At 36.4% G+C, this 12,484-nt stretch overlaps 1 protein-coding gene across 1 annotated transcript in view; it reads right to left on the minus strand.

The window, feature by feature from the left end:
* The window catches only part of ABCC4 (ATP binding cassette subfamily C member 4 (PEL blood group)), a 152,095-nt gene that overhangs the window by 80,951 nt on the left and 58,660 nt on the right, over nucleotides 1-12,484 (minus strand). The window contains exon 19 of the mRNA XM_067293393.1: nucleotides 11,216-11,362. Coding sequence (XP_067149494.1) covers nucleotides 11,216-11,362 — 147 coding nt within the window. The remainder of the gene's footprint in view (nucleotides 1-11,215; nucleotides 11,363-12,484) is intronic.

The following is a 12,484-nucleotide window of genomic DNA, read 5'->3' on the forward strand; positions in this document are numbered from 1 at the left end:
CCAAGACTTGAGATTCAATGAAATTTGACAATTGTGAAGAAAGGGGCTTTTGTCTAAGTAAGTCTGAAGCATTTGGAAGAATCAACAGAAACTCAGAAGACTGAATGAGATCGAAGTATCGGAGTCTTTGAGGATAGTCTAGAATCCAGTAATTAAAATAACTGCCTTATTTGCTTTGCTCTGTTTCCTTTCTGAATTACTTTTGGTATTACAGCTGAAAGAGACACACAGAAAGACGCAAATTTGGTCTGAGGAGTAAGCATTATACCCATCACACCTCCTTTTAGATGAATGAAGTATTTTGCTGGTCAAACTCCATTACAAAGATGAGATGAAAAATATGCACGATTCATTTCTGTATGCCAAATCCAAGGCATTTGAAGGGTCTTCCAAGTCTTTTTCCTCCTTGCCAAAGGCTATCACATTTACCTTGCAGTAATTTAGACACAACCCAAAGAAGTTTGTAAATTCTAACACTCTAGGTTGCTAGCTGGTATAATATTCTTGCATCTCCTCATGGAATGGTCCAATATTCTCCTTCTGCACATTTAATTAAAAAAGTAAGATGCAAGATTTCTGTTCAAAATATCTCTGTGCCTACTTTACAATTAATAAAGAGCAGTCAATAGGCATTTAAATCTCTCAGCTCCCAAGAGGTACAAACAGCAAAAGCAGAGAGTGAAGACATTAACAGACTAACCTATCCTCATAGGACTATATTTCAAGTTGAAAACATCTCGGATCATTTCAGTAACTCAGCATTTTGCATTTCAGAAAATGCTTGTTTCTCTGCTAGAAGCACATAAGTATGGCTTTAGTATGGCGTTCTGCATATAGCGTAGGCATATGGCATAGTATGGCTTTACTGTGTGTCTAAGATGGGGAAAAAAACTAATGAAATCTTAATTTTCCACAGGAATGTTTCTAAGTTTTAAAGCAAACAAATACTTCTGGAAGTGACAGATTGGGCATTTCCACTCTCAAATACTCAGCAGGTGAACAAAATCATCTGTAAAAGCCCTCATAATCTCTGAGAAACACTTATTTCTGAACAATCACTTCTAAACACTGTTCCTTAAGCCATTAGTAGTAGCTAGCAACACTGGTTATTAAATTGAGGTGGAGCAGAGTTTATTTTTTCTTATCTCAATTTTTTAAAAATATGCTGAGATTGTTTTTCCGTGTGTTTCTTTTGGGGATTTTTAGGTTTTTAAATATAAGCAGCATTTAATGAATGGGTTTGAATTCAATACTAAACCATACTGGTAGCTTAATTACAAAAAAAGATCATTGTCACTAACATATTTGGAATATTAAAACTTGTCAGTTTCATAAAAACCTCAAGGCACTTTTCTCTCTAGAGTTTGGTTTTATTTTGAAAGTGCTCCTTATCTAAATTTCTTAATATTAAAACAAGTCCAGTATAACCAGTTTTCTGTAAAAAATATTAAGAAAAAATGTTCTTTCTATGCTCTTAGTTCAAATAGGAAAAAAGATGATGCTTCTAAAACTGAAATCATCTATATGACACAATTCTGATAATCTTCAATTTGCAGAGTTTTTTCTAGATATCTTTTGTCCTATATGAGTTTCAAATATTTTTTTCTCCAACAGTAGAGGAACATTACCTGACTAGAGGTATCTACCACCTATTTTCCTTGCACCTTTTTAAAATCAGGTAATACCAGAAATGTTCTGGAAGTCTAACACCAATTTTTTACTTTTGGTTGGCTGTTGGGATTTGGGGGGGAAGGGAGGATAGCTTATAAACATAAAATCAGCACACTGGAAGAAAAGATGAATGAGTGTGGAGGGCCATGACAGGGTTAAACTGGTGGAAAGCTGCAAGTAGCAAGCAACAGGAGTCTCAGACAAACGTACCCAAGGACACTGGTGCAGCTGGAAATGATACATCCTGAGAAAGTACAGATAAACTAGCAGAAGCCAGTGGGAACCAAGGTTAAGGGCTAGATAGTTTTGCTAAATAAGTAGCAAGGTACAAGGCATGACCGCCGCGTGCGTGATCGGTGCCATGATTGGCTACCTGTGACATAATCTGTATGAACCACCAATCAAGGGTCAAGGCGCCGCATGCCTGCACCTATAAGGTGGGCAAATTGCTGAATAAAGTTGGAATTGAACCTGCATTCTGTGAATGCGTATGATTCATTCCCGTCACTCCCGCGGACCGCGACAAATGAGGTACTGTAAACTTTATTTATAGCTTTAAATGTTCATATTAAAAAAAAAAAAGAGAGAGAGAAAAAGCAAAACTGAGCAAATGTCCCCAGCAACTAATTACTTACTGACCTATGGGCATGTCCTAGGAAGTATGAGGGTGGAATAGTAGTTCTGTATGAGAAATCAGCTATGACATCTTAAAAAAGAGATGTAGAAACCTTCTCTGAAGATTTAGAAATGTATCTATTTTGGGTAGTGAATATTCAAACTGATGAACATGAAATTATGCTGAAAAGCAAATATAAGCAAGAACAAAGGAACTTGTATTCCTTATGAAAGGAAGCTTACCACAAAGCAGAATTTCGTTTGCCCCCACGTGAATTAGCAATAGTCTACGTTACACCATTTGTGTATTAAACAGACAATAACTTCAATGAGAAAAAGCAGGTTTACCACACACAAATCTCATCACATCTGATAAAAAGAAAACTGTGGAGGAGAAGAGTTAGGCCACCTATCCAGCTAGTCCCTTCTCCATCTTCTGTGTCTTATCATTGCTAGCAATAAGTCCATATTCCAAATCTTCACCTTCACATTCTTCCACATGCCATCAGATTATTCTGCCCTGTGTCTCCAAATACTAATAGGTTAGTGCAGATTTATGTTTGAAAGGGGGCAGAGTATATGCAGAAGACAGCTTAAAGGCATTGGGAGAGATGGAAAAGTAGCATTCATAGGCACAGAAAGCAGAGGATAAATAATGGTATATAGTAGGTGAAAACTAACAAGAAACATGTTGGCAGACAGAAAAGAAATGAACTTATGAGCAGTTTAATTTAGTCTTCCTTAGATTTTCTGGATGCCATACTTGTTGCCCATGCTAAAAGCTCAAGTTTGAGGCATATTAGTGACATCAATATTCTTTTTGAATTAGTGAACAAGGAAGGATGGAGGCATGCAAAATATAGAAGCACAGCAGAACTGCAGGTCAGTCGTCATTCACAAGTCTTCCACAGAAGCAAAAGTCAACATGAAAAAAAGACTCATTAGTGTACAATACATTTATAATCTGAACCACCCAGCTGCGAATCAGTGAACTCTCTGATACCTTTATCCCATATAACAGCTTTGCGTGCGGCTCTGTGAGAACAATCCTCTACTCAGAATTTAGATGAATAATGGCTAAACACAGCCTTAGATTCTCTACATGTTACAGAAGTCTCCTCATTCCGCAGCCTCTTCTTACAGACAACCACAACTAAATATTCTGTTCAAGCAGAATTCAACAGCTACGTTGAATTTAAATGAACATTAAAACAAGCTTTCATGAACCCACAGTTTCCAGTTTCAAGCCACCTACTTCTGAAAGAAGAAAATAAGCAATAAATGTCCACTACATAACAGTATTCTGGTTTGAGGACTATTGTCCAGAAACTAATAAAACAAGAAAAGTTTTCTTCATATGCTTAATACTATTTTAAAGTACCTGTATGGCTTTAATAACCACATTTTTACAAATGTAAAAGCTACCTTAGGACTGCTAGCTGTCAACCTATACAGGACATCATAGTGCTGCCTCCTTTAAATATAACATGATGTTATTTGGTGTAAAACAATGGCAGGAATCAAACCTGAAGGAGGTCCTGTGTTTTTATTCATCTGAAGACATAAAACACCACTGACAAAGAATCTATCCAAAATGATTTGGACAAAAAGAAAACCTGGGAAAGCTAAGGTTGGAGCAAGCAAGTAAATGTTGTCTTGTACTTTTTGCAAATAGCTTAGTACTTATTTCTGGCTATCAGGTTTGTATTTTCAAACTGAACAGCACACTAAAGCAGTCCTTGATTCAATACCTCTAAAGGCAGAGAGCGCCCCACTCCCTTATTTGTTCGGTTCTATCATTCAGTTTTATTCTGGATAGCCAAAAAAGACAGATTCAGATACATGAATCACTCTTTTCTATACTAAAATTTTAATTTTGGATCGAGAAGTGCCTTTTTGTTTTGTATTGTTTCCAAACACTCTCTAAGATCACCACAGGCACAAACTAATCTTCACTTGTTGGATAATCTGCAAGATGCTGGCAACCTGAAAAAAAGACTAATTCAGTCACCCAGATGCTGCAGTGCAGATTACCTAGGATCATCTGGGAGAGAGATTTCTGTGCATTATAAAACAGAAGAATACAGCTAATGAAATGCGTTTGCATTGTAATAGTCTGTTTTCTTGCAATTTACAGCCACTCTTAAAAAACACAAAATGGGCTGGTTTTTCTGCAAACACCACAGTACTCTGTGTCTGTGTATCCACAAGATGACAACGGAAGATTACAGCACAGGAAAGAGACCAGAAAAGCCAATTGCCTGATGTGCAGGGCTTTCACCTAGGATGCGCGAGCCACATGTTCAAGACCCTTATTAAAACAGCCAGTGAGGGTACTGGGACTTCCTTTCACACATTCCACGTAACATGCTCTAAACACTTGGCTATTTGTTATCCCTGCCCTGCTCTTCCCCAAAATAACTTTTTGGGGGATGCTTATACTTTTTTCCAAGACAATGAAAACGGAGAATTTTTTGAGACCTTTTTCCTCATCCCTCAAAATTTTCATTTCCCACTCAGAATTGCTATTCATAAACAGCAAGAAAAAAGGCCCTTTCCATGTGCAGCTTCCAGCCTCCACTATTTACAGCAAACATAGCAGCATCCCACAGTTTTTAAGCAGATGAAAAACAGTAAACAAATATATATTTAATCATTAGCAAAGACAAACTCCATCTTTCAGGTAATCTCCAAAAGCTCACTTGCAGTAGCATCACCACATCAGCCAGGCATTCTTTTCAACCCCTCACAGTTCTTCACTGATATTATTGCGGTCTGTCCCTCTGTTTTCCAAGTGTCTCAGACCAGTATTTTCTTCCTGCTTGTCACAGATCTCCTGTCATCTATGTGACACTGAAACATAACTCCTTTTTTTATTTTATTTTTTTTTATTTTTTTTTTTTTTTTACATTTCTGCTACCCTTGCCACGTTCCTGAATTACTTTTGTTCAGTCTTATAAAACCAATACTTTTAATTAGATGTCTTTATCTCTGTCAACTCCTCTCTGCCTACTCTGCATTTGGTCGAGGTAGAGCAGGAGCAGCTCTCTTTGTGGTTGCTTTAGCAAAGGAAAACCTGGAATTGTAGTATCTTGGCAGGTCAGCATACAGTCAGAAATGAGTTTCACCGCAGGCCATTTTCCCTGCCAGGGGGGTCTTAATGTGAGAAAGATAGAAAATTTCTGTTAAAGGACTTGAAATCTTGTGCCAGGAAAGCAGGAGATTGCACTTGGAAGTGGTTGTCAGTACAAGCTTCACACTATTCCTGTATCAAATAATGCACTGCCCCACCTACAAACAGCTTTTGTAAACCTTTTAATTTTATCCCACATATTAAGTGTAAATAGGGTGAGCACTGACTTGGGTGAACCGAAAATGTAATGGGCTTGTCTCATCAGTTTATGGGCAAGTTTCATTCAATTATTATTGCAAAGAAAAATAAGGATGGAGTTGAATTGAGTTATGCTAATAGATAATAAATGGAAACAAAACTCCAGAGTACTATTTACTAACTTTAAAGACTACTCCTACAGTAATCAGCTTTATAAAGGTTCCTGACGAAAATCACAATAGCGATAAAATACATGGAAGTGTAAGGCTATTTAAACTCTTAACAAAAGCTATGATAATACTAGCAGTAAACGAGCAACTCCCACAAAATACCATTTAATAATCACGCCCTGATAAGGTTTAAAGTACATGTAGCCATTGTTACATGAAAAGAAATATTAAGGATTTTTTTAAACACATGTAGCAACCCAACAGGTTTTAATTACCACACCTACTTTAGTGACGAGCTGTTCCACTCAAACACCCAAACATAATATTTAGCATGTTCTGTGGTTGCTAAGGATCTCGGTGATTGATGGAATCTATTGTGTTGCCATCTAACTAACAACAAATGCAAGTGATTACCAACACGGAACAGAGAATGCATTCTTATTTTACAACAAAAGGCTGTCTGTAGGGACTTCTTTTCAACATAAACTAACAAACCTGTGTACACGTGAAGAGGTTTCCGAACTTGGCACAGAAAGTCAAAAATAAAGCCTTCCCTACTTAAGGACAACATACTTTTTGTATTAGTTTAAGGGAACATGAAGGCTAACAAATAAGCTCGTATCCTTTCTCTCAATCCCTCAGAATTCATCTTGACCACAAGGAAAATACCTGAAAACTGCATCAAAAGGATAGCACAGATCTTGTTTCAGAAGAAAGCAAGCAATTGAGTCGCTGAGTCAAATAGGAATACAATCCATTTTCTGGCATCGCTGCTGAATATTTATATCGGTGATGAATGAGACTACAAATGAAATATTTTAACATGAAGCTTTGCCTTGTTAACTGTATGATATGCCAAAACACCACCTACTGTAAATCACAGGGTTTAAGACCAGTATTTCTTGTTCAAACATGCTACTTGTTCAGCAGAATAACTTGTGTGAACAAGCATATATTAATGTACACCAACTAGAGCAGTTTCACTATCCAACTGATAGAGCTATAATTTAAACAACCTCATTATCAGCACTGTAATTTTCAGACTGCTGAAATATCATATTTGTTGCAAATATTATATGGTTTAAATACTTTGACAACATTGCCCATCTGATGCTTCTGTCAGATAAAATGCAGATAGACACTTGTGTATTGATGAACATGCTTTTAATCCTATAAAGGAACTTTCTCTGTCGCATTATAGGTGTTTCAACACTTGACTTATGAACACCATAATTAAAATCCCCATGCCTTAAAGAAAAACAAAAGTGATGCTGTACTGTAGAGTTTGTTTCACATTTTTATCTCCCTTTTAATAGTTAACAGTTCGCTTTTATATGCTACTATTAGCTATCAATTTTGCATGTCATTTCTGGCTGCCAAGACATGAGAACATTTTTCTTATAGCCTGGTCAAACCTCAATGTTTGGGTAAGCACCCAAAGAGATCAATGTTTATTTACAGCTTCCACAAAGCATTTGTGCAAATAAGCCACTAATTTAGCAGGTGGAGGAAAACTGTCACACAATTGGGTGCTTTCTATCTCTAGGATGGCTGTAATGTCTGCCAAAATATTTATCCTCCTCCTATGAATTATCAGACTCAAGAGTTTTGAGAGGCACAATTAAAAAAAGAAAAATGAGTTAAGATTTTCGTGTGTGTTTCTGTAGTGTAGTGGTTCTGGTTCAATCTGAATTTTAGACAGATCTCTGGAGGGGGAACCGACTCCTATTTTTCTGAACAAATTCATGCTTATCATTCATTCATTCTTACAGCACCTATCAGCACAGCAGCAGCAGGTTTCAGTTTCCTAAACTCAATGTAATTCAAAATTACACACAATATCCACAAAAAGTACCATTACTGGAAGTGATGCAGTCACATATTAGCATTCCTTCTCTAAAGAAATCTCTGCCACTAAATCCCAGAAAAAGAACAATTTATCTACAATCTAAGCAAGTAATCTTGAATCAAATCCTGAAGCCGGTCAAAACTAGCATCTCCTAGACTATCAAGAAACTAATTTCAAAAAAGGGAACTCCCAGTTTAACCATCATCACTGCTGAAGCCCTTCTCCCTTTAAACTAGCTTTCTATCAAATTTGTTTTGAAATGTTACAAACATCTTGGAAAAGAAATTAAAGGAATAATGGCTGCAGGTCTCCTTGACTGGGCCAAAGCAACTGACTCTATAGGGTTATCTGACTCTTTCGGCAACTAATTACAAAGCCAACAAAGTTCCTGAACTCAAAAGTTACATGAAGATGAAACACTTACAGTGTAAAATACTCAGACAAAATATTATATTTGCAGATAATGAAGATAACTGAACAGAACCACGTTACTATTGCTCGGTGTAGAGATTGGAAATTCACTCCTCAAATATCATCTCCAAAAATATTACAGATACATTATGTTATCTGTCTAACAAGCTGGACTGGGATAAAACAGATCATGCTGCCCTCTTGTGCTAGACTTGCACAGAAATCAACTCCTTCATTCCTGCACGTGAACAGATGAAGCAGAATGTATGAAGCATTCACCATGAAGCAGAAAACATCCACATTTTCCTCCGTATATATAACTTGACATGCATGCAATCCCCTTACTGCAATGTGGATAGAAGAGCAAAGGAAGCTGGAGAAGAAAGGGTCAACTCATACATTCCAAAGTAGTAAACAAGCTCTGTTAACAAATGCAGACAAGTAAAATGCAGTAATCCCTAAGATACAACCACATAATCTATCACTTTCCATCAAGTTTTCACTATTAATTGGTGCTGTGTAGGTATCTGTTGCTAAATCTGAATTTCAGTCCTAAACATCTGATCATTCTTTTAGAATGATGGATAATACAAAATACTTTAATTACTTAAGAAAATCCATTCAACAGGGTTAGGTTAAGTCCTTAAAAAAAGAGACAGTTGTTTATTAACATGGTTAATATGGCAGTAACGTCTAACTCAATTTTTACATATGTGCCAAATTACAGAAAGGTGAAATCTGTACATAAAACATTTTTGAGTGGGAATGGAGAAAGGGGAGGGGTCTTCATATTCCCCTCCTGCTTCTACTCTAGATCACCTAAGTTCGCAAAAATACATTCAAATTCTTGTATGATTTGGGTAAGATGCTCATTACCATTCCCTTTACAACCTTCCCTTCCCTATATATTGCTAACACAATATATAAAGAGAGGTTTGGTCTCATATCGAAGCTGATTCTTTTTTTTTTTTTTTTTTTTTTTTTTTTTAAAGAGAATTCATTTCCTTTATCACCATGACTGATTCATCTGCACTGTTGGGAGTTGACAGACACGTCATGATTCACCATATATTTCCATTTCCTAATGTCAACTCCCTGATGCTGCTCATTAGTCTGTTTATCCAATAAGAACTACTGAGTGCTTGGGACTTCTATTTATTTAAGTCTCCTTCCTAGACTTTGGAACATAGATCACTGTGTGTTCAAAGTACTGTCTGTCGCATTTTTTATTGCTGCTTATTTTTTGGAAAATTCAAACAGCAAAAGATAAGGTCAGTTCGAAATCACTTCTGCTATGGTCTTAGAAACTTAACACATATTGAGAATGCACTGGATGCTTAAATGACAAATCCATCACTGTTTTTGTCACTACAATCTCAGCTATGCTAATATGGGATATGATAACTAGTAGCTTGGCTTGGATATTACAATGACAACACTACAAAAATGAGACTTGAACAATTGCTTTTCAATATCTCTTTCAAAGTAAAGCACCTCTTTACAAAAAATGAAGACTTCTTTTACTTGAACCAACCTCATCCCAATGTAGAAGTCATTAGTACAGCAAAAAAGGCATCTTCAGAATGAAGTTCTAAAATCAGATGCATATACAGTTAAAAAAAAAAAAGCCAAAATCAGCTGTTTAAAAAAAAAGATGTTCAAAACTGAATTTCAGAATTACTACACACTGCAGTTCTGAATAAGAGCATCAAGAGTTTCACATCTTCTTCCTTTTCTTTTTTCCTTTTTTAAAGATGTATAAAACGTCTGAACAGGAGTGCCTTTGCAGACTACCATGAGCAAAAGAAAGATGAAGAAAGAGAAACATATACACACCAAAGTTAAGCTTTTATTATAAAACAGCTGCTGATAAATGGGAGTACACATTTGTAAGCCATGACAGCATGTGAATAGCAGCAATAGGCAGGTTTTATGAAAGTCACTCTTTTACAAAGCACTGCTAATTTAGGCTTACAGTGTGATACAAGGTAAGTAATTATGTATTCCTCTATATTGCCCCTCATGTTTACTCTATTGTTATGAATTAGTTTGTTATAATCAGCCAAACTATGAACATTCTTACAAGACGGCTATGTATTCCCTCAAAAATAAGGTAACTGCAACTGCGGCATATAAAAGAAAAGAGAAAAGGAAAAAGCTTGCCTACCTGACAACGACCCCCATTAGTCAGTACTACAATTTCTTGTGATGCATAACACTCATTAGCTCTCCACTAACCTGTCTCCTGAGTTTAGAGTTTCACTTCTAATCCTTTGCAGTGGCCTTCATTTTAAATTACCACATACTCACAGCACAAGCAGACCATCATAACATGGCCTTAGACTTATGCCGTTGTAGAATAAAAGAAAAAAAAAGTAGTAGAAATTGTACACGTTCCATTTATCATATTATGGATCCAGACCTTTTCTCCACATGAATATTTTTTCTAAAAATATTAGTAATTTCTCTGAAACAGAAAAGCCATCCCCATACAGCCTTATGATTATAAAACAACTTCTGCAACTGAGTGAAAAAAACTGTTACTTTTCTTCAAGAGAATGAAGACCAAAAGGGCCATCAGATTTCTGTTTCTCATACACCAATGGCTATTAAATCAGTACTACCCAACTTCCTCACTCTTCACTCTGCTTCAAATTATCCCTTTCCTTTCTCTTTGATAACTAAGGATACAGATTACAGTTTTAAATTGCATGCTTTATGTTTTTGTCCATTCTCAAAGGATGGCAAACTACAGAGTTTCTCCACAACTCCGAATTACCACCCTTACTTAAAATTATTTTTAAAAAGAACAAATAACTTTTGGGGTCAGCTTTTCAGATAAAAGCACAACACAGAAAAGAGAGACTTGTGTAACTGAACTAGATCATTAGCAATGCAACTGGCAGGTTTGATGTACAGACCAAAGCCACAGTTCATTCATTTACCTTAGACTGCATTTGAAAAGAGTAAGATTAATTTACAATAAGCATTTGATATTCTGACTTTCCAATTTAAAACACCACACTACTAAATGTGAAGACTTTAATTAAAGAAGCAAAAAAACACAATTGTACAAAAATACTATAATTTCAGAACTGTTCAAAAATAGTATATTTAACATAATTAATGAGGTACATTATATGGAAGGGTTTTGACTATTAAACTCACCTATAGGATTTCTGTCAAAAAACAACACAGGAGCTTTCAAAATGGACTGAAACATTTTGTTGTGCAAAGTCTGGCCAGAATTAACAAGAACTTGAAAAACCAGAAGACTTCTTATTATGCCAAAGAGTATTGTAGCCACTGTTAAACCTGAAATTAAAAAGATATGGTCAGAGAATACATAGAGATAGGCATCTTTCACAAGAAAAAGAGTTTCAAAATAAAACTGAACTAAAAACTAACTTTGTTGCTTTCTGTGTACAGCAAGAGTCCAAACTTAAGCCTAAGGACTCAGACTGAGTGCAGAACATAGACACCTTATATTTGTTAATAGCTTCAGTTACTCTCATATTACCAATTTAAACAATTTCTCTTTTTCTTTTATAAAGAATCAGTACTTTATAAAAATACAGAAAATATCTGTTACCCCATAAAATAAATCTGTATTAAAACCCTCCAAGTACCAGTTCTGTGAAGAAATGCATTTCACAGTGTCATGCGTAACTGTGGTTTGCAGAGGTCACTGCGAATACTCAGTATTTGCCAGCAGGTATTAACCAAGTAATACACATGTGGCTATTTAAAGCCAATCCTGAGTTATTCTCAGTCAGCCCAAACTACTCATGTTATTCTTCACCTTACAAACCACATCAAACCATTTAAATTATGGGTATTTCTTTAACACAGTATAAGATGCATTCTTTACGCCATGTGAAACGGAGCCCTTCTAGGGAATTGGTCTGCAGACTGTTAGTCTTTCTTTCAGGCACCTCTCTGCTTACAAGACAGGGGTGCTAAAGGTCAAAAGACATCAACGAAGAACGATAAGACTGCTGCTGGTCCGCTTCCTATGTTTGTGACCTGCAACATGCCTGCGCAAGTTCCGAGCCGGTGAAAGGCATGCTCCAGGAGCTCCAGAAACCAAGCTTAGATACCACTGGCCCAGATGCTCAGGCTGCACGGACTTGAGAATACCTTTAAACTACATCCTCACTATCAACACAAACATTGCTTATTGTAAGGACAGGGAAAAACTGGACGCAATTCAGGTACTCCTATGGTAACAGTGGGAAAGAGTGAAGTTTTAAATGACATGATGCAGTTAGGTCAATCAGTTATACCATCCTGTTTAATAGCCTACACTGCTGTATCCTCCCACAATGCAAGAAAAGGGATAACCACTCCACTTGCCTGCTCAGAGTTTATTGCCTAGGTTCTGCATAGTGCTGTTTTTCATGAAAAAATAACGTGGCAGTGCAACTGGAATGGGAG

The sequence above is a fragment of the Apteryx mantelli genome, chromosome 1 (genome assembly GCF_036417845.1).
Source record: "Apteryx mantelli isolate bAptMan1 chromosome 1, bAptMan1.hap1, whole genome shotgun sequence".
Taxonomy (NCBI): Eukaryota; Metazoa; Chordata; class Aves; order Apterygiformes; family Apterygidae; genus Apteryx; species Apteryx mantelli.